The sequence below is a fragment of the Cricetulus griseus genome, chromosome 3 (assembly GCF_003668045.3).
Source record: "Cricetulus griseus strain 17A/GY chromosome 3, alternate assembly CriGri-PICRH-1.0, whole genome shotgun sequence".
NCBI lineage: Eukaryota > Metazoa > Chordata > Mammalia > Rodentia > Cricetidae > Cricetulus > Cricetulus griseus.
In genome coordinates, this window is record NC_048596.1 from 81,794,639 (window position 1) to 81,818,116 (window position 23,478).

At 43.9% G+C, this 23,478-nt stretch overlaps 1 protein-coding gene across 3 annotated transcripts in view; it reads right to left on the bottom strand.

Moving 5' to 3' along the window:
- Positions 1–23,478, bottom strand: part of Vps35l (VPS35 endosomal protein sorting factor like) — a 111,694-nt gene that overhangs the window by 38,701 nt on the left and 49,515 nt on the right. For all 3 annotated transcript variants that reach the window (XM_027410169.2, XM_027410171.2, XM_027410170.2), the window contains 8 exons: positions 21,634–21,714; positions 18,081–18,143; positions 17,137–17,222; positions 16,067–16,147; positions 13,333–13,396; positions 10,048–10,146; positions 7,624–7,701; positions 6,294–6,408 (listed from right to left, as the gene is read on the bottom strand). In XM_027410169.2, the coding sequence (XP_027265970.2) occupies positions 6,294–6,408; positions 7,624–7,701; positions 10,048–10,146; positions 13,333–13,396; positions 16,067–16,147; positions 17,137–17,222; positions 18,081–18,143; positions 21,634–21,714 (667 nt within the window). The remainder of the gene's footprint in view (positions 1–6,293; positions 6,409–7,623; positions 7,702–10,047; positions 10,147–13,332; positions 13,397–16,066; positions 16,148–17,136; positions 17,223–18,080; positions 18,144–21,633; positions 21,715–23,478) is intronic.

Here is a 23,478-nt window from a genome sequence, read left to right on the forward strand (position 1 = left end):
CACATTGGACATCAATATTTAATGTGAAGATCCGCTGGAGACATATAAATAATTTCCAATTTCATCAGTACCAAACCAAAGTTCCCAGTGTCTATCTACTCTCTCCCTCAAGTTTCTGCACTGAGCCAATGTTGCTAAACTCACAAGTTACCTCCTGTTTGTGGGTCAGGGCAGGGGGAGTGACTTTCTGTCCTCCCTGCAAGGCGCTCAGGAGGCTGTGCATTCTGTCTGTGACTAGCAAGCCTAGTTTTCCCTAAGCACTAGGGATTAAGTATTCCCTATTCCTGAGTTCTGATTCATTGTTTTTTGTTTGTTTGTTTGTTTTTTGTTTTTGTTTTTGTTTTATGTAAGTTTGTGAAGCCACAGTATGGTAGCTCATGCATGCAACCTCAGCACTTGGGAGATGAGGCAGGAGGATCATGAGCTCAAGGTCATCTTTGGCTAAGGAGCAAGTTTGAGGTCAGTTTAGACTACTTGAGACTCTGTCTTAAACAAAACCCAAACTGACCTAGGAAAATGACTCCTTGAGTAAAGTGCTTGTTATGCAGTGTGAAGACATGAGTTCATATTCCTAGCACCCACATGCATGCTCCAATGTTAACTGGCAAAAGACCATCCCAGAACAAGACTGTCCCCTGACCTCCACAAGAGCAACATGGCATGTATGCACCTGCACTCACACACAGATAGGCATTCATACACCATATATACTCCCATACAAAGTTTTTTTCACAAATATATCAAATAGTCAATCTACGATAACAGGCCTTTAGTACCATATACATCTGGGATTTGGAACAGAAGTATGTGCTGATATGAAGGGACTGTCCATAATAGCATGGTGCTTTACAGAGTCTCAATGTTAGGTGAGGTCATGTGACAGGATACCACTCTCCTCACCTACTCACCTACAATATGAAGACAAATGACCCACTAGTAATACATGCAGAATGAAATGACCTGTTTACTGGGAGTTGAGGACACTCCACAGTAAGGCCTCAACTCCATCTCCTCCATCGGACTGTCCTTCCTGTTTCCTGGCCCCTAGCCCTTTCCTGCACCATCATTTTAGTCTCTAGAATGTCCTCGGGTGCACTGTGGGTATCCAGACCATCCCTCCCTCCCAAATTCTCAATGCCATCTGTTTTGTGAAGCTTTTTGGCTCTTTTAAGACAACTCATTCCTTTCCGCTCTAAGAGTCCTCACGTGTACACACTGAAAGACATTTTCACACACTGCCTTATGCACTAACAGTCAACAGACTGGCTCTCCCTCAGTAATACAGGGGCTCTACATGCATTCTTGTTTCTAGTACAATGTTTTGCATATAAAAATACTGAGCAAGAAATGTACCAGCAGAAGGAAGGAAGCCATGGCTGGAGTTGACTCACTTGTGCCTATCTTGAGGTTCCATCAGTAACTGTCATTTATCAGTGGTCACCACACTCCCTGAGTCAGAGGGTTCTGTCTTTTTAGCTGAGAATGCAGGCTTCATGCCACTGCCCACCTGTGAACTGTTCCAGCTATAATAACCGACCAAAGAAGCCTCAAGGTTGGGGACACAGTCACATCTGCCATACTGCATTGTTCACAAGAATCACAACTGTGGCCTTCCACACAGATGTTAAGAGCCTGGCGAGTGATAGGAAAGTTTTCTCCTTCAAAAGCTGCTTCTCACTTCTCCCCACACAAAAACAAACAAACAAACAGGATTTCTCTGTGTAATGGCTCTGGCTGTCATGGAACTAGTTCTGTAGATCAGGCTGGCCTCAAATTCACAGAGATCTGCCTGCCTCTGCCTCTCAAGTGCTGGGATTAAAGGTGTGCACCACTACTGCCCAGCCAAAGATTCTGTTCTTAAAGAACAGATAAATAAAAACGAGTTGCTGGGAGTTGGTAGTAGTACACACCTTTAACCTACAGAACACACATGATGTAGACAATGCCAGGAGCCTTGCTACCACAGCAAACTGAAAGTAAGACCTCTGGGCTCGGTGACCTTGAGGAGGAAGGGGAAAGGCTGGGCAGCAATGACCTATTTACTAGTTAATAACAATGGTGAGGAAGCAATGACTAAAAAGCAGGAGGCCAAAGGACTCCTTAAAGACTGATCTGGCCTAGCTTTTTTGTCTGTCTCGGGTGGGTGGGGATTGAGTAATGCTTTCCAGAGACAGAACATGTGAACTGAACTATAGCACAGAATTTTTTAAACAGTACATTGAAAAAAGCTAAAACTTAAAAGAAGGGAGATGAGAGAGGGTGGGGTGAGAAAACAGAATGTACTACATACGTGTATGAAAGTGTCAAAGAACAAATTTAACTAATAAAGATTCTTGAGGAAAAAAAAAGGGGGCCAGAATTATAAGACCAAGAATGAAATTTCCTCTTGCGGAGCAGGCCCTTGAGTTCACCATACCAGTCATACCACTATAGCATAGGACACATCTTTCTCCTCAAGTCAGCACTGCAGCATTCACAGTCTGGTGCTAGGTAGGACCACTGAGGTCTTTTCTCCTACAGCAGTCTACATAGAATCTTCTGGCACTATGGAAGCCAGCCAGCAAAGAGGAAGTTTCCAGGTCAGGTTGAGATTTATTTCTTTGTAATTTCTCTATAGCCAAAGTGTGAGGTGTCTTTAGCAACAAAGTCTTTCCATGAAGTTATGATGGGTAACCAAGGGCAATGGCAAGAGCCTGTGTTATTTTAGAGATCTTTGGGGCCTCCTTAAACAGTAACTCCTAGGGAGGTATTCTCTATCCTGCACTGCAATTTTCATTCCAAATGACAAAAATCTGAGAGCAGTATTGCCCATTCATGCAAGGTGATTTCACTGAAATTCTTTTTTTCAAAACATTGTATTTTTGAACTTAGTTTATTAACTAGTGGGTTTCAATCAGCCTGCCCACTAGCCTCTCTCTTCCCATTAAATCAAAATCCCAGTGCAAGGCCACGGTGAACATGGATGTGCAAGTACCTCTGTAGTAGGCTATTCAGCCCAGAGTGGTACTGCTGGGTTGGTTGGCAGTTCTATTTTTAGTTTTGTGAGAACCCTCCAGACTGATTTCCCAAGAAACTGCATTAGTTTATACACCCAACAACAGCACGTGTTCTCCTTCAGCCACACCCACTTTTAGCATTTGTGGTCAAAAGCCCATGGCTGGGCAGTCACAGTCCCTAAGGTAGAGCCTGCTATTGTTATTTTCCTATCCCATCATGGGGTCAAATTGCCTTATAAACGTTCATGTTTCCAGCCACTGACCCAGGCTGCTCTCAGTCTTGGCCAGAGAAGCTACCTTCTTACAGTGAGCAGCAGTCAATGCAGAGATGATGAGAATGAGACTGCTCAGCCGTAAATGGGAAATCTACATCAATACCTCCCCCACAACGCCACAACCCCACTAAGGCTTGGGGAACACTCACTGATGAAAAGGAGGTGGAAAGAATGGAAGAAAACTGGCTCTCCCTCTCCCAGGGGCTATCAACTAAAAGCTCCCAGCTAGGGGTGATATATCATGCCTCCCTTCTCTAGGCTGAGTTTTTGTCTGGCTTGGGCACTGGTACGTGTTGTGAATGCTGTCACAAACACTATGAACTCAAATGTACAACTTGCCTGTTGTATCTGGAAAACACTTTCCATCACCTCTGACTTACACTATTTCTTACACTCTGCTCTCTGTTCCACAATGATCCCTGAGCCTTGGGAGGAAGGAATATAATGTAGTAGGTTAACTACTCTCAGTGCATGGCCACAATCCAAGAGAATATTGGCAGCACAAATTGGACTTGATAGGTTTAATAAAACAACATGAAACAAGAGGGCATAAAGTTAGCTGGGTGGGATGGGGTGGAAGAATGTATTGGGAGTAGTGCTGTGAAATGCTGTCTTCCAGAGATGCATGGTAGGTTTCCCATGCTCCAGTGGTTGTCCCCACACCTACACACACATGGGCAGCACCGACTGGACTCAGTAGGTTATCAAAAACAAAGACATGAAACTGGAAGAGAGACATGTTGTGGGAGGCAGAGAGGGATTGATGGGGAAGAAACAGGAGGTTGACATGAGCATGTTTCATTGTATACTTGTATTACCTTCTCAAGAATAAAGGAAAATTTAAAAATAGAAATAAAACTACAAGAAAGACAGGGAGCTCTGAGAGGAATAGAGACACCTTTAATAGATATGACAACAAACCAGCTCTGCTCACTCCCCTGGGCCTAGCTTGTTGTCTCATTCTGTTGCAGTGAACTGCACATTCTCTGATTCGAAGCCCAACTCAGCCATTTAATTTTGAAATTGGCTTTTCCACAGACTCAAGGTTTTGCATATGAGAGATCAATCTGAGGGCTGGCTGTGGAGGTGCATGCCTATAAGTCCAGCCCTTTGGAGGCTGAGGCGGGAGGCGTTTGAGGCCAGCCAGGAAGGGCTACATAGTCAAGATTGTTGAGATAGAGAGAGTCTGACCCAGACAGGGAGGAAGAAGAGAGAAGAAAGGGAGACAGGGAGAGAAAGGGACAAACACCCAGAGAGAGTGAGCTTGGCCCTCAAAATGGCAAAAGCACAGTGCTGTCAATGTCACACTGTGGTTGGAGACTCCAACTACTTTGAGCTAGTGATTCAGTGCTCTCAGGGCATGACTTCATTTATTCTTTATGTATCTCAATTGAGATATAACCCTGCCATCACCTCTGCTTTGTACATGAATAAACTGAAGCACAGAAAGGCCAACTTGTCCAAGGACATCTATTTCCCTAAGTGGCAGAACCAGGAGCAGACCCACTGTATTCTGGAAACTTGAAAGTTACCATCAACCAGGGCCTCAGCACACCCTGCTGGTGGCTGAACACAAGCAATCAATCCACTTCTCCAGACCTTCACTCAGACCCTTCGCTCCAACAGAAGGCTGCCTGATCCTTCCCTCTCCCCTTCCCATGTCCTCCTTATAAAAACACATATTCTTTTGAGCCACTGACAAACAAGGACAAGACACCATCTGGAGTAGGGACTCAAAGAAAAGGTAAACAGGAGTTTCTGGGCCATCTCCAGGTAGGAAACCCTGATGTGCAAGGCTTTCATGGCTGCTCAGAGCTCCCAGGTGACAGGCAAGGATATCTGCAGGAAATGCCAGCATGATCCTATCTATGTGTGTGGATCCTTGTGCACAAACAGATGGAAGGAACTAAGCTTTTTCTAGCATCCTGAGCTGGCCAACAGGGGGTTCAAGACCCTGGACTCAGCCTGGGCAGAGGTCAGCCTGAAAATGGAGATGTAATCGAGGCAGGATGAAGGCAAGCCAGAGAATGAACAAGGAGGAGAGTGACACTTTAGAGCCAGTTGGGGTGGGAAGATGTTCGGGGATACAAACAAAAGCAGCCAGCTCCCACAGCTTCACATTTAGCTCTTCCTTCTCAGTAATTGGCTACATTATTTATTTGGCCAGTAACTGCTCTGTGTGGCTTTCAGAATGACAGTGATGGGCTTTTAAGGTTTAGTGTGATTGCATTTAGACTCAAGCAAAAATCATCAGATGAATTTTTAAACATGAAGCAGACACCACATTGCTGTGCCCAGTAGTTGCTTAAAGTCAGGGTGAAGTCCCAGCAGTCCCAAGTCCTAACACAGCGGTGGTGTTTTTATCCATGCTGTTTTATCCAGGGCTGAGCTTACACTCCCCCCCCTTCCCTGTCTTTCCTCCCCAACACTCCTCTCAGGTAAACTACACAGACAGAGTGGAGTGGTCACCCCCAATAGCAGAGTATTTGTTATCCAAAGATTTGATTCTACTTCTGTGTCTGGTGTTCAAACACACGAACAAACAGAAACAATAAAAAAAACAACCCTGAACCTGCTGTGACAAAGCAGTCCTAACTTCTTAGGCTCCATAGGCATCCTAGCCCAAGATGTCTGGCTGTCAGACCTGGCCTGAGATGGACTGAAGAACGTCAGGACAGGAAAATATCTCACTCCTCCATCTGTCTCCATGTTGCCTCACTCCATATTTCCTACTAGAGAAACATTTAAAAATATTAACCTAGCACTCAGGAGGCAGAGGCAGGTGGATCTCTGTGAGTTCAAGGCCAGCCTGGTTACAAAGTGAGTTACAGGATAGCCGAGACTCTTACACAGAGAAACCCTGTCTCAAAAAACTGAAAAAAGAGTAAAAATATCCCCTGACTGCTGTTTTCTTTCCCCTTAAAGGCCCCCTCAGTACCTGCATGCATGCAGAGATGTATGTGGTTGAGTCAGACTTCCTAAGTCACAAGGGAGCATCAAGGATACAGACAGGCAAGCTTACCTTGGGAGAGGCACTGGTTGGCCAAGGCAACCTGACCAGAATGCAGGTAGAGGTTGAGGCGGGTGAAGATCCCCACCAGGGAGGGGATGGTGATGAAGCAGTAAGCTACACAGGCCTAGAGAGAAGGGAGATGCAGATGATTAATCAATATGCCCATGTTCACCCAGCATGTGTTTCCAAGTAGACACATAACACTAACTCGCTGTTTCCGCTAATACAAACATGTGTGCGTGCGCGCGCGCGCACACACACACATATCATCATCATCATCATCATCATCTCATCATCATCATCATCATCATCATCAACCCCAGTTACGAGCCCTGGGAAGTTGAAGAAGGAGAAAGGGGCAAACTAGAGAGTTTAAAAAGTAGCTCCTCATCCCTCATTGTACTTATACATAGATAACACCTCTGTGTGGACAACAGAGAAACGGACTGCTCAGGAATAAGGAGGTAATAAGCAGCTAAGCTGGCGAGACTACAGTCAGTGTTAGACACCAGGACAGAGACAAGAGATACAGGGAAGGGGTGGACACCTCCCTTTCACTATAATCACTTGCATGCTTTCGTTTTAAAAGATGGGGACACACCGCCACTCCACTGTAATTTGCAAGCATCAACTCAAGATGCTGACATTTAGATGTAACTTTGACTTGGAGATAACCCTAACCAAGAACAAAATCAGGCATGAAGATATTATGTGAAAATGATATTGCTAGAGAAAGATTTTATATTAATAAATCAGAGAAATTTCAAGGGAACACGGCTGGCACAAAGAAATACAAATGCCTCTCTCAACCACCTCAGAGCACAAGGAGGGTGAACATCCCTTATCTGAGGTGCTTCTGGTTTCAAAGAGTTTTGGATTTTGGAATATTTGTACATATAATATGTAGTGAGGTATCCTGTAGAGGGGACCCCAAGTCAAAACACAGAGTTCCATTATGTCTCCTACGTGCTTTACACACACAGCTTGGAGGTAAACACACAACATTTTCAACAACTCTATACAGGAAACACAGTCACAGCATGGAGCTATCCATTTGTGGCATCACAGCAAGTGTCAGATTTTGGAATATTTTAGATCTGGAGATTGGAGATGTGTGATTTGTACTGGAATTTACACTTCTTGGACATTTCTTTTGAAAACAATACAGAAGCTGCTTAGTCCATCAATTCCTAGGGAAAAACAAATCTTGAAAATCAACACTAAGCCACCCTTCTCATGACACACTTAGCTTTCTCTGGGAACAGCCATTTAGCAATGTACAAACTCAAGAGCCCACTATACTAGGAGTCTGGAGCCCTTATCTTTATTTAGAACATACCCGGACAAATGCAGCCGTCTTTCTGGAGTGGTTCCCCTTCATGACTTTTCTTGTTTCCATTGCCAACCGGTTCACACTCTAGATTGGTGAAGAGATAAAACATAAATGGTAATGAAATGATCATGACCCAAAGTAACATCTTCCAGAGGGTAGGATGGGAGCTCCACAAACATTAATGCAAACAAGCAAACATGGACCAAGACTAACCAGCTGGCCCCTTACGCTGAAATACTAAGATCAATAGGTAGGTTAGGCTTGAGCCAAGTATTTCCAAGATAGCAAAACATAATACTCACTGTGTTAGTCATACCTACCAAATCTAAGAGTAGACTGAGCAATGTAGCCACACAATGCTAATACTAACACCAATAACCACAACCACATTATTCAGCTGATACAAACCACCAGCTCATTTGATCCTTACAACCCTATGGATGGGCACCATGACCAACCCCCATTTCATGGTAGAGTCTCTAGATTCAAGTCTTGGAATGATTTGTGCAAAGTAACATACTAAGGAGGAAATAAATATATAAAAAGTATGTTCTTCTTCAATAGATATAAAATCAATTAAAAAGAATAATGGAAGTTTTAGTTCCCAAACTGTGTGCCATGGCATCCTCAAGGTAGTGCAATCAAAGGCAGATTTTTTTCTTTTTTTTTAATTTATTTATTTTTTATTTTTTTATTTTATTAGTTCAAATTAGGAACAAACTTGCTTCACATGTCAATCCCTTCTCCCTCTCCCTCCTCTCCCCCCCAACATCCCACTTGCCCCTAGCCATCCCGCCTCCACTCCCCAGGCAGGGTAAGGTCCTCAAAAGGGGCTCCCCAAAGTCTACCACATCATTCAAGGGCAGATTTTAAGAATAGCAATTGTTGGACTCTGTGCAAAGTGCTGGTGTGACATAGCTCGTGATTTCACTGAATTACATCCCTTATAGCCATACTCTGCATAACTGGACTTTTGGCAGCTACAGTGATAAAAAGTTGGGGATGGGAAAGATTGATGAGAAAATAAGGATTGGGAGAAAATAAGGGCAATGGTAAGTGATCTGCTTCCAAGGCTGGGACTGTGCAGTGCACACACTTCATTGGGAAGTGATTATAGTTATGCAAGTGGCATACTTTTCTCTGTTCTGATGGATACAGGGCTAGAACCCAGTGCCTCACAAATACTAGGCCCAGCCACTGTGCTCCACACCCAGGAATAATTTTTAAAAGAACAAAATTAAAATGCTGCTTTTCTTCCAATTTTTATACATATATATTATTTTTACTTTTTCTGATGTTTTTCAAGCCAACTGTTAGTTATTTAAAATAAGCAGAGCTGTTACTATTTCTTTTGACTGGGGGGGGGGAGTCATCAAGTCTTCAAAGAGCAGCAAACCTCTGGTTAGAGAGGGCCTCAGGTCACCTGCCCATCCATCAGTGGAGCTCAGTGAAGACCACTTTACTGTCACTATTATACATAAATAAAAGCATGCAAATTTCTGAGAGGGGGAAATTTTATTCAAGAAGAAAAAATCACGAAACATGAAAAGAAAGAAAAAATAACTAAGAGCACTCAAAGACTTAAAGCAAAACTGTGGATCTGCTTAGTCCCCAAGGAGCCACCTTTCCAGCCCAAGAGGAGAGTAGCAGGAGAGTGCCTGAAGAATCAGACTGCAAGCTATTTGATCCCAGCCCAGTGGGAGGAACTGTGACAAGAGCAAGAAGTCCAAGGGCACAAAACAGGGGGTGGGGAGGTGGGGGTGTAGAGAAGGATCTACACATTCTGGCCCGGCATGTCTCAGCCCCAAGCCATGGTAGCCTGAGTGGGGGAGCGTGGACTTGGAAACTCCTGGCAACCCAACATCGATAAAGACCAAACACAGGCATCTTGTCATCATTAGAGAGCTCTCAGTTCCATGCTGTAGAACTGAAGTCTTTTCTTTATTCAGAATCTTCCTGGCTGTTTCCTAACCGTGCTTCCCTGGCCACGAGGCCATTTCTCTCTCCTTCTGTCAACCCCTTCGCCTGGTCGCTCCTAACTCTCTCTGTCCTCTCTCATTACTTACTCACCTCACCCTTGGCCCTAACAAATTCTTAGTTCTGTAGGGATGCAAACTAGGAGACATTCTCCACTGAGGCCATGCTATTCAATAGCACAGCATCTGCAATTCAATGCAGACCAGAGATCCTGGTTACTGGAACCCTGGAAGCAGAGGTTTTGAGACAGTCCTTTAATGGAATTTTCCTGGCTCCCGACAAGGATGAGGAGTTCAAAGCCAGCCTCAGCTACATAGTGAATTTGGGGACAGCCTGGACTACATGAGACCTAGTCTCAAATAACTAAGAGAACACTCCCAGATTGAGCCTAGTATGTGACATATTGACAACCAATCAACACTCATTGAAAGAACACAGGACAAGAATGCTTACATGGATCAATTGCACAAGAACAGGTTCCAGGTTGCAAAACATCGACCTGGACTCAACATAAAAGCTGAGCTGCTGTTCAAAATCACGGCCGAAGGAGACCTAGAATCAAAAGGAAAGAGAGATAGAGGCTTAAAGGCACAGTGTTGTTATTAGTGGGAAGACACACGCATGTGCATGAATGTGTGCCCACACATTCATGCACAAACGCACACATATGTACACAGAGACATACATACATTCTCCCCCTTTCTCCATGACTACAAAGGTCTCATATCACTTCAGCCCAAATAGAGCTGAAATATCACTCTGAGCAGCCCAGCTCTGTGACAAGAGCAAGAAGTCCAAGGGCACAAAACAGGAGCAGGGCAAAAATAGAAATTTTCCAGACTGGCAAGGAAAGGAAATCATGGAATTTCGTTTGTCAGCTGTGGCCTTTTCACAGAACATAAATTGGGTCCTTGGGAGCCATTTGTCACAAGGGCTTCCCTAATAAGGGCCACACCCTACTGTCTCTTGATGGGGACCTGACCTCAGCAGCTCACTGGTGGCTTCCAGGGTCACAAAAGGAAGCGTCTCCACCTCAACCCCTTGGCGCCTCTTTCCCTGTGTTTATGAAAAGCTGGACAGTAGGAGAGAGTTTGCTGCTCCACAAATCAGTCTGCACAGAGCTTTGCTGTTCCCATAGTAGGTGTGAGGCTCACACCTTATTCCCTGAGACTTGGAGACATGCAGACAAAGGATGAAAAAGATAAATTGCTCCTGGTCAGCATGCTATGTGAGCCAAGGACAAAGGAGAGGCACTCAGTAAAATCCCCAGGTCCATTTCCTACCTGGGAACAGAAAGGCCAATCATGAATTTCCAGCAAAATTGATGGCACCCAGAGAACTAGTGGGCAGCTTCACCCTTGCTTGGACAGTTCACCGTTTCATAGTTGTTATCAGGGGACCGCAACATTTCTACCTCAGTCTATTTGGATTCTGAAGTTTTATTAAAATAGAGGATTCCAAGCCAGGTGGGATGTGCACCTATCATCCTAGCTACTGAGGCAGGAGGACTGCTTCAGTCCAGAAGTTCAAGGCCAGCCTGGACCACATAGTAAGACCTCAGTAACCCTAGAATTGAGGCAAAGTTGAGCTGGGACACTAACTGGCAGGATGTTTCCATAAAAGACTGAAAAAATGCTTCCCATTGTGAGGTCTCCTTTGGTCTCTTCCCATCAGGAGGTGGAGTCTCTTCACCTCCTCTCTCTCACAGATGAACCTATGCCTTACTTTGAGGGACAGAACTCAGCAGAATACAGCTGAGGATCACTGTATCTAAGGCTTGGCTTTCCAAAGCCCTGAGCTTCCATATTGTACCCTGTAATGATAACTCTTTCCGCCAGCCTCCTGAGTGCCACTGCCACGTCAGGGCCTCCAAATAACACACAGAGATTAATATTAGTTACAATGCTGCTGGCCAATGACTAGGATTTCTTATTTGCTAGCTCTATCTTAAGTATCAACCATAACCATTAATCTATATATTTTATAAAGACTTATTGAGGACACCAGCAACATGTGTCCTCTCTTCCCGGGATCACATGGTGACTCCATCCCTTTCCTACACTTCCCAGAATCCTCCTTCTCTCCTAGTCCTGCCTAACTTGCTTCCCTGTGGCCAACAGTGCCTTTTTATCAACCAATAAGACAAACATATACACCGAAGGACCTCCCCCATCAGTACCCTCATGAAAAATAGCACCATGTGAGACATAAAAACTAAGACAACTAGATGACAAGGCAGACATGAGTAGACAGGAAGAAGCTATTTGGAAGACAATGGCGCCATCCAGCAGCAGCCTGGGAAGGTACGAAAGGCTATCTTGGATACTCTACCAAGCCATACGAAGTATCCTCTGAAGAGGCCTGGATAGCCAGTCAACCCACTAAGAAAATAAGACAATGATGGCTGCCTGAGGAGGTAGAGTTAGCTTCCATGGTAAGATGCCCATGTTCCAGTAGATAATTCCACACTCAAACTCATGCAAGTAATACTAATGAAACTCAGTGGCTCACAAAAAAATTGAAATAAAAAAGACATCAAAGTAAGAGGCAAACTTGTTGGGAAAGGGTCCAGAGTGGGGGGAGGGTGAGAGACGGTAATGGGATGATATAAACAAAATGCAATGTTTACTTGTATAAAATCATCACATAAAAAATAAAAAATAAATTAAAAACCAGAGAGAGCAGCTATTTGCTATTATGTGCCACCACACTTCAGTTTAACGGCCAAGCAGCAGTGAATGAATGGAATGGGTGTGGCTCTGCACATGTCATTCTGCCCAGGCACAGGTTTTGTCACCACCTGCCAATCCACATAACAGCTACTTCAGGGACTTAGCTCTCCATTCTTGGTCTTCAAGATTTGGGTCACCAGGAGTCTCTCAGGCCTCCCAAATTGTATGGTTAATCATGATTGTCAATTTCACTAAGATGAAAAAATCCACCCTAAAGGTAGGTGGAACCATTCCTTATGCTGTGGTCCCAGACTATAGAAAAAGGAGAAAGCATGCCAAACACAAGCACTGTCTGCCTCTCTGTGTGTTGCTGTCTCTTTGTCTATCTGTCTTTCTCTGTACCTATCTCTCTCTGTGTCTTTCTCTGTACCTATCTCTGTCTCTGTCTGTCTCTCTGTCTCTCTCTGCCTGACTGTGGACACAAAGTGACTTGTGGCCTCAAGTTCTCACCTTGGTGACATCACCACCTCCACTCCCACCATGACAGACTGTACTCTCAAACTGTGAGCCAAAACAAACCCTTCCTTGTTTAAACCCCCTTTTTTCAGGTATTTGAATACAGACATGAGAAATGTAACTAATACAGAAATAAATCCAAAGAGCTCCAATCCCAGAAGCTGTGGGAGCCCATCTTGACAGGCTACATGTAGGGTCAGAGGTAAGCCTGTCCAGGACAGAAGGCAATGGAAAAGAGGGTGGGAGCAAAGACAACATAGAGGGGAGATCCTGGTGGCAGAGGCGACCCCAAGTCCAGCCACTCCACAGGAGCGTTCATCTACATTTTCCCTGTCCCACCCCTCCCCCTTTAATTTTTTCCAGTCAGTTTCTTTTGGCTCTGTTTGCCCCCACGGGAGTCTTGGCAAACGTAAGAAATTTCTAATTCCATCTTATCTCAGTAAAAATGAAAAGCACTGGGGAATACAACGTGAGCCACTCTCAGCAGAGAGGGGATAAACAATGACATCATGTTTCCAAGTGAACTGAAACTTCTTTCCCACAAACTTACCATTTTTATAAATCCATTGATCAAGTGGGCCAGCATCCTCTTTTCGTCCTCCAGAGTGAGAGCACTACAATCAATAATGGTGCATAATTAACATGGACGCAGCAAATGTAGCCGCCTGAAGAGGAAAGCACCAGAGGCGGGTGGTGTAGAGTGAGGCCACTGCACATTTTCTAGATGCAGAAACTCCCAACAGGCTGCCTGTCTATCTTTAGATAGAAGTGTTAACCAAAGGGAACACAATTCATATGTATGTCTCTTCTCCCTGAAGACGCCATTCCCAAGGCACAGTTATCAACAGCAAAGAGAAGGCAATTTTCTCTTCTTTATAAAGAATTCAGACGGCAAGCGCTGATGTCAGAGTTTGCACTTCACAGAAAACCTGGTGTCTCTTATTTTTAAAATTTTCTGCCACACATCCAAGAACTTTCTTCTCTCTTTTATTTTTTTTTTCTCAAACAGGGTTTCTCTGTGTGACAGCTCTGACTGTCCTGGAACTCACTCTGTAGACTAGGCTGACCTTGAACTCACAGAGATCCACCTGAGTACTGGGATTAAAGGCATGCGCCACCACCACTGCTAATTAAAGAACTTTCTAATGAAGACCCACACTCTTGCCATCAAGCTTCTACCATCAGCACCTTGTGATGCTTGTTCTATCACGCGACTACCCATCCCTACCTCAATCCATTAAGCACCTTACTTTTATGTGTCTGAAAACAGTTATCACTTATATTTTGCAGAAAATTTAACACAAATATAAATTTCAATTGCTGCGTCTAGTTTGATTATGCATATAAATAGTTCTCCAAATTTAATTTTAAGGTTTTTAAAAATTTGGGGTTGGTGATTGGGTTCAGTGGTAGAATAATTACCTAGCATTGTGCAAGGCCCCAAGTTTAATCTTCAGGAACAAAAATAAATAGGCATGAAAGTTTTTAATTGGCTTATCATGAGGGAAAATAAATTTTGGCAATATTGCACTGTTCTTTGATATACAGTGTGCCCTCAGTTCTTCTCATTTTTAGTATTTGAGACAAGGCCCAGGTTGGTTTCCCGCCTGGAGTACTAGGATTACAGGTGTATGATACTATGCTTGGTGCCCTCAGTACTTTGAGATGTTTTCCAGCTTCCTTTCCAGCTAGGTGTGACAACGTGAATGTAGGCAAAGTGTGACTCTTCCAAGTGTTGTCCCAAAGAGAAAGCTGCTATCCTCCAAGGCATGGGCTGGACTGTGGACATGGCCAATGTGCACATAGGCCACCTTCCAGCAGGAAGATAAATGCAGCATGGCTCAGGGATGGCAGAGCAACAACACAGAACCTGGATCCTTACTTAGGTGATGTACCTAAGAGCTATCATCCCCCCACTGCAGGTCTCTTGAGCCAAACCCCACCTTGTAAATATAAATAGCTGAGTACCTTTATTTTTGCTCAGTTAAGGTCAACTGGGCTCATGTATTATGAAAATATATTATTACTGTTGTTGTTAAGACAAAGCCCACAGTGCAGTCTGGCCTTGAACTTGTGATCCTCCTGCCTTAGTCTTGAAAGTGCTGGGATTACAGGTGTGTGCCACTGTACCTGGCAAAAGTGTAATAACCTTGGATTTTTATAACTACTTATGAAATTGAAGGCACAATTATAAAGATTCTAAAATTAAAAGGAGGAAAAAAGAACCGCCTGGATGATGAGATTCCAAAGCAACATTCTCAATTCTTAAAACACTTCCCAGTGAATCAAGCTGCTGTGCAAAAATTCTTTGGAGATTAAAATGGCCACAAACAACTTGTAAATTGGAAACAGCCTCTAAGTGAAAGGTTAAAGCCTAAGGCTAGACCTGAGCTTTTAGCATTGTGGGCACATAAAGCCACTGTATAAAAAAAAAGGGGGAAGCTTTGTTAAATAACAAGATAAGAATGGGATATACTAAGAGACTATGTTATGGCTGAGTGAGCTGCCATTATACCATCACTGCTCTCAGAAATCTCCAGGAGATAGAATTTGAATTCACTTTCACAAAACCAGCTCCTCTCCCCAACAGAAAGCCGTCTGTAAAAACATTCGCTATCTCCTTTTTCATTTGAAAGGTAGCCTGTGCTCCTTGCTCTATAGGACTGAAGTGTTCTTTTCAATAGGAGAGTGCTGTGTGCCTGCGTGCGTGCGTGCGTGCGTGTGTGTACATGCATGTGGAATCTAAACACTGATATCACATGTCTTTGTCAATTGTTGTTCACCTATTTTGAGGCATGGTTTATCAATTCTGATAAACGAGCTGACTGGGCCTCAGCCTGTCTGTGTGCCCACCACTGAGGTTACAGAAGTGTACAGCAGCATCTGGCTTTTACATGGGTGCCAGGGATTGAACTCAGGTCCTCTTGTTTGCACAATAGGCACATTATCAACTGAACCATTTCTGCAGCCTCTTTTTCATTCTACTCATTTTTTAAAATGTGTATGTGTGTGAGTCTGCATGAGTTCATATGTAACGCGTGCATGCAGGAGCATGCAGAGATAAGAAGAGGATGTCAGATCTCCTGGAAATGGGATTATAGGCAATTGTGAGCCAACACATGGGTACTAGGTGCTCTGCAAGAGCAACAGTCACTCATTCAGTTTGCTCTCTCCAGCCCCAGTTTGGAAATCTAGACCAGATCAAGCTGTTTGCAGCAGCAGCTTACAGATGTCACCCTAATGCAGCCCAGCCATTCTGCATTTCAGCTTTAAGGGCATCTTACTTCACAGAGTCGTGCATGGTCTTGCAAATGTGCATAAGGGCATTCAGGATGACAGGGTCCTTGGTTGGCTCTTGCTGGTGCCTAGGAGACATTATGAGACAATTGTAAAAGCTCTGTCCATGGCCATGAAAGAGTGGATTCGGTTTTTCGGCATCTATATGAGAACCCCAAATGCTCTGTTTGGTACTGAGCACAGGCAGTGTATCAACGAGACACACTGCTCTCTGGTTTTCCTCTCAGCTCTTCTGTAAGTCACAAGGTGCTCTCTTATACATTTGACTGCTCCTAGATGCAAAATCACCATAAGCCATTGCCTGTGCCTGGCAAAGGGAAAGCCTGTCTTTTACTATATTTAACACCTGCAGCTGCCCCCAACCTGCATGAAAGTTAAGTGCCAAGCAAAACATGACAGGATCAACACCCAAAATGAATCTTCCTGTAAGTTATGTGTCTGTTCCAAATACATTAAAGATAGAGCAGTCAATATTAATCTTTAGGAAAGAGTTCATTTAAAAATTATATTTATCATTATATGTACTTGTGTGGGTGGGTAGAGGCACGCTACAATATGTATATGGAGGTTAGAAGACAGCTCTGGAGTCAGTTCTCCTTCTACTTTTTGTGGGTTCGGGGGATTGAACTTGGGTTGTCAGGTTTGCACAAGTGTCTTACCCCATGAGCTATTCCGTGGGCCAGGAATTAATCTTCTAGAAAGATAAGAAGTCAGCAAGATGGGTCAGTGGGTAAAGGTACTAGCCACTAAGGTTGGCAACCCACATGATGTAAGTAGAAAACTTACTTGGTTCCTCTGACCTCCACACCTGTACTGTCACACACACACACACCAAGGTCTTGCTAGCCTTGAACTTACCATCCTCCTGCCTCGGCCTTCTGGCCATAGGACTATAGGAATTAGCCATTGTACCTAGCACAGCACCTGCTTTAAAGCCCCTGTGGTGTTTTAGGGATGAGGTATGCACACATCACTAGGCTTCAGTGTACATCAACCATCAACAAACGTCACAAAGTGGTAGGAGTCACGGATGCCAGTTGTGCCATCTTGTACTCACTTGATAAAGGCTTCCATGATGCATTTGCAAACTTCTACCCGAACACTCTCTTTCTGGAACATGTCCAGAAACGGCAGAAACTTTTCCTAGGATTAAAGAAAGCACTTGACACAAATAACTGGAAATAATTTGTGGGTCATTTGGGAGGGGGCGTTTCAGATAAGCAGAATGAACGTTTTGGAGTCCCCTGAAGGACCTGGCTTGGAATTCTTTCTTTAATGAATACAGACTGAGCACCCTTAATCTAAAATCTGAAATCAGAGATGTCTCCAAATCTGTACTTTCCAGTGCCAACATGATGCCCCAAGTTGAACGTTCTAGACCATGACATTCTGCTTATGAATGTTGTGTTGTTTGGCAGTGTGGGCACAGAACATGTTGGGTAAGTACTGTATCCCTGAGCTGCATCCTCCATCCCTTGTACAGGATTATGAAGAAATTATATGAAACTCTGCCTTTATGTAAAGATACATATAAAATGTAAGTGAATTCTGTTTAGACTTGGGTCCTGGCTCTCAAGGTGTGCGTGCGTGCGTGCGTGCGTGCATGCGTGCGTGCGTGCGTGCATGCGTGCGTGCGTGCGTGCGTGCGTGCGTGCGTGTGTGTGTGTGTGTGTGTGTGTGTGTGTATAACCGCAAATCCAAAAATAAAATACCATGTATGGAGCACTTCTTGCCCCAAGCATTTGGACAAGGGGGTGCTCAACCAGCAGTAGTTGTGGTGCATGTCCCTCTGATGAGGAAGGGACTACATAGAAACAACATTCTTCATTCAGTTTGCATGTACAATGCTTCTAAATGATGCTTAAGTTATAGCACAAAATTACTCATTAACCTGACAGGATCTGAGTGCTTTACTAAAGGAACTGAGTACTCCTGGCCTGGAGAAACCTGACAGCAACAGAGGACACAAGTCTCCAAGGGTTATTAAGAAATGCTACTTACCACCGAGAAAAGAACTGAGAAATCGTGGAAGTGAGCTATGACTTTCTTAATTATTGACTGGAGCTGTGAAACAGAACAAAAGAACACATCTTGTTTAGTAAAAAAACATATGTTTTAAAAGGCAGCCTCCTTCATAACTCCCACTACAATCACAATAGTTAGCCTAGATCATTCAAGGAAGGAAAAATAGATCAGGTTAAACCCTGCCTCAGTCAGGTTGCCCTTCTTACTCTACCTCCTCCTTCAGAGTCCTGGGGACTATGCCCTGGTCTCAGCCTCTTCTGCAGGACAGTGTCCATGAGGATTAAGTAGGGCTGTCCATGTGCTCAGAGAAGAGCCTGTTTTGTAGTGCTCTCTTCTTACCTTTTAAAATAAAAGTAATCTAGGATTGCTTGACCATAGTATGTTGCCAAGGATAACTTGGAATTTCTAGTCCTTTCGCCTCTACCTCTCCAGTGCTGACAGTCTAGGTGTGTGCCACTCTGCCTGTTGCATGTGGTGTTGTATGTGGAGCTTTGTGCATGCTAGGCAAGTACGCTACCAACAATTATGCCTCTGGATCTCACCTTAGTCTTTGCTAGTCTAGGAAACCACAAAAATCCTAGGTCCACAATCCCACACAACTATTCAAGCCTGGATGAAGCATGGATACAGCCAGAACTAATGTGAGAACAGATGAGTGCCTATGTGCCAGTGAAACTTTATTCACATAAACAAGTGATAGGCTCCAAGTGGGTATGTGCCACAGACTGCCACTCCCTATTATAGTCCACCATGGTCCTGCATTTTTTTATCACTTCAGTGAGAGGAAAATGGTGGGGTTTTACCATTTAGTCAAGGGCCATTGCCCCAAAGATCTTGCCAAGTCTCAATTGAGGCTCTAGGGCTTTCACCCTGAGTCTTGGTCCAAAGGGCTTGGTCTAGGAGAACCAAGGAGATGCAGCTTCTAAATAAAAGGTAATTCCTGGACTTTGGGTAACACCCAGAACATTTGCTGACAAACACCTTGTTTATACCGGAAACTACTGCCATATCATCTCTCAAGTTCTAAAAGCACAAAAGTAGAAATGCACAGCTTACTTCTTAAGGAAGCAGCTGGCCAGATCAGTTGAGGGAAAGACTAAGAGGGGCTCAAAACTCATAACACAGTAGTAGGCACCTGCAGCCCCAGTTCATCAGGGCACTGGAAGGAAGACAGTGAATTCGTGGCCAGCCAAGGCAAGACATGAGAGACCTCATCTCTAACAAAACAAAAACTTCATGATAAGCAATTATATGTCCCGGGCATTATAACATATTAGAATATTCTTACACAAGGCAACTAATCTCTTTGGACAAAAACATTTTAAACACTTTTGCACAGCTACATGTATGTTATAGCTTTAAAAGACAGGGGGTTCTCCCAGTAACATTTCATTATGAAAATACAAACTGAAGGCACTGTCCAACACAAATTTATTCTTCAGTGGATTCTTTGAAAGCCAACACTTGTCTCCCCTTGCTTCATCCCCTCATCCAACCACCCATAATGATAGAATTTATAAAAACAAAATTAAAAATTATTTTGTAATAACTTCAAATTTACAGAAAAGCTCAAAGTATTACACTGAGAGCTCCTGCACATTCTTTACCCAAATTCACCAAATTTTACTAATTTGACCAATGTATCTGTTATGGTTTGAACAGATATCTCTCAAGGGCCCATGAATTAAAGTCTTGGTTTCTTGAATAGTACAACTGAGAGAGGACAGAATGTTACAAAGTGGGGACCTTGGTGGACAGCCCTCAGGTTATTGGGGTGTGGCCACATGGGGGATTGTGGGACACAACCATTCCTGGTCTTGTCACTGCTCCTTGGCCAGTGTGTAGTACTAGTATATTATTCTGGTAAATAGTCACATGCCTTCTCACTTGGGGAACTCTTTTGAGACTGGATCTCTCTCTGAACCTGAAGTTGGGCTGGTGGCTAACAAGCTCCAACGACCCCCTCATACACAACTATGCTTGGCTTTTTACATGAGTGCTGGGGATTTGAACTCAGGTCATTATTCGTGTAAATCAAGTGTCCTAACTTGGGGAGCTACTCCTCAGCTCTTCCCAGTTTCCTTTGATGCTCAGACCAGAAGCCTAGGAGAGCCTCTTCAAGCTGTTCTAGTTCATCTTCACATCCCCATTGATGTTTGATCACTTCCTTATTTTCTGCCATACATTTAAAAAAGAAGTGCTGAGCCATTGAGATAGCTCAGGAGTTAAAAAAGCTTCACCGAGCCTGACAACCTGAGTTTGATTCCCCAGGACTCAGACGATAGGAAGAAAGAACCAACTTCCATAAACTGTCCTCTGGCCTGCACATGTGTGCTATAGCACACATGGACCCATCCCCCCACATACACACAAAATAAATGAATGTAACAAACATGTTCTTAGAGTGCCAGGTTTACTGTGCTTCTTCATCCTAGGTCTGAGTAAGCCACTTCTCCCCAGACCACTGAAACTCCACTTTTTCTGATATGCCCCCCACCCCATTTGACAGAGATCATTGCTATGAGCGGCCCACTTGAATATAGGAGGGTTTGCAGCCTGAGTATGCTAACAGGAGTCAGTTTTTCTCTCCTGCACCCACATCGGCTTTCCTTCAACTCTTTCCTTTCCCAGAGCAAGGGTTACTCACTCATGTCTCGTGAGGAGCTCTCTGAACCTTCTCTGGACTGTAGCTGTGTGTGTGTAGCCAGCTGTCTCCTGTAGATGCTGCTTTAGCAGTCAACCCCGATTTTCCGTTCATGCTGTCTGACCAATTTTACAGTGTGCTTCCCACATTTCTGTCTTAGGTCACCTACTAAGCTAAGTGCCCAGCCCTCTGAACATCTTATCTAAGTTCCTTTTAGTGTGACAGAATTATAATATAGTGTACCTCCTCCCTTTTTAGAATGAACTACTTTAAGATCTCTCTCTCTCTCTCTCTCCCTCTCTCTCTCTCTCTCTCTCTCTCTCTCTCTCACACACACACACACACACACACATACACACACACACACACACACACACACACACACACACACACACACTGTTTGCTTATTTGTTTTGAGAGAGGATCTCATGAAGCCTAGGCTGGCCTTGAACTTGTAAGTAGCTGAGGTAGGAAGTGGCTGCTTGGTAAGTAGTGATGATTTTATTTTTTCATGTTTTATTTTATTTTATTAAATTATATTATACTAAATTATTCTGTTTGGTTTAACAAATGTTAAAATAATACTAATACTTTTTTAAAAGTGTAAGTTCATGCTTATTCAGTTTAAGACAATGCTTATTCAGAATTTGCCATGTGTCACACAATTTCAGTATTTCTGTGTCACATCCCAACCCTTACAACAACTCTGAGGATAGGACTAACATTATCCCACATTCTACAGGGGACAAAAAGTGAGGCCCAAAGCTAGGATGTGGCAAGCCAGGATTAAACACAGGATTCCCAGGTGTACTCTTTGACCAGTACAACATGAGTACTTCACTCAACAGAGCAAAAATCCCACAGTGGGAAGCACGGTCCCGTTACCTGGGGGTAGGAGTCCTCAAATGCTCGATCCGGAGTCATGTGCTTGATAACATCAGCCAGAACAGTGTTCACTTCTCGTTTCTATACAGGGAACATAAACCAACTCTATTGTTAGGCTGGGACCACTGGCTATCATCCTGGGGGTAAACACTGACGTATCCACGATACAGGGCTGGATGGATAGTTCAGTGAGCACTTGCCCAGCATGTGTGAAGCCCTGGGTTCATCCCAGAACCAAAATGACAATCTATGCCAGGGGTCACCCATGTATAGCCCAAATCCAGCCTACTGTTACATAGCTAACAAGTGAAGAATAGTTTCACATTCGGCCCACAGAAACAAGATATTTGTGATAGTTTGAATGTAATTGGTCCCCATAAGCTCATAGGGAGTGGCACTATTAGTAGATGTGGCTTTGTTGAAGTAGGTGTGGCATTGTTGGAGAAAGTGTGTCACTGTAGAAGCAAGCTTTGAGGTCTCATATACACTGAAGACACACCCAGTATGTCAGTTCACTACCTATTGCCAGTACAAGATGTAGAACACTTAGCTACCTCTCCAGCACCATGTCAGCCTGCACACCGCCATGTCCCACCACGATGATAGTGGACTGAACCTCTGAACTGTAAGCCACCTTATTCAAGTTGCCGTAGTCATGGTGTCTCCTCACAGCAACGCAAACCCTAATTCAGTATTTCATGACAGCAAAAATTCTGAGATTCAAATTTCAGTGTGTATAAGTACGGTTTATAAGAACCCAGTCGTGCTTCCTCAGGTACTGTCTGCTGTAACAGAACACCATAGGCCAGGAAGTTTAAAGACAGCAGAGGTTCCCTACTCATGGCCCTAGAGGCCAGGAAGTCTCAGATCAGAGGACAGCTGACTCAGTGTCAGGAGAAAGCCTGCTCCTCACAGAGGCCCCCTAATGATGGAAGGGGCTAACAGACTCCTTTGGGACTTTGCTTTAAGGGCACTAATCCCACCCACAAGGACTCCACTCTCATGATATGACACATCTTTCTAAATTACCCTGGCATCCTTGAGATAGCTAACAAGAGTTGGTATGACCTACACTCACAATGCCAGTCAGCAGTGAAAAGTACAGGCAACTGCGTATAGCTCCACTTCTTGACACTGGACTCAGGGAACAGGTTTAAGCACGTGAACCAAGGAAGCAGAGTGGACACAAACATCTAAACCATAACCCTGCACTAACTTGTAAAAAGCCTAATGCTCAAGCATGAGGACCTGAGTTCAAATCCCTAGCACCTACATAAAAAGCTAGGAGTCGCTATTTGTACCTGTAACTCCAGGACTGGAAATAGCTGGGAATAGAGTGAACAGAGATTGGAGGATTGTTGGCTACTAGCCTACTCAAAAAGGTTGAGAGTGGTAAGAGGTTTCTTTCTCTGGCTTCTGATATAAACATGAACACATTCACATAGCCCTCCCATACACCAATAATAATAATAAATAAGATGGATGACTGGAGAGATGGCTCAGAAGTTATTGGCTTGTTATTCTATCATGAGGTAGAGTCTGAAGTCCATTACCCACATCAAGTAACGCACAAAGGACTGTAACTACAGCTGAAGGTCAGGCCCAATTCTAATGCCTCTGGCTTCCACAGGCACATACAAAAGGTAATGATGTGATGAGTAACAAGAAGACACCTGGTATTGACCTCTGACCTCCACATATGCATACAGAGCACACACAAAAACACATCAAAATATCTTTAAAATGACATTTCTAAAACAAGCTTCCTAAGACGGTCAGAAGAGCCCACTTCTCCTCGAGTCTAAAGTCCTTATCCTTTGATGAGCCCAATATTTCCCAATCTAT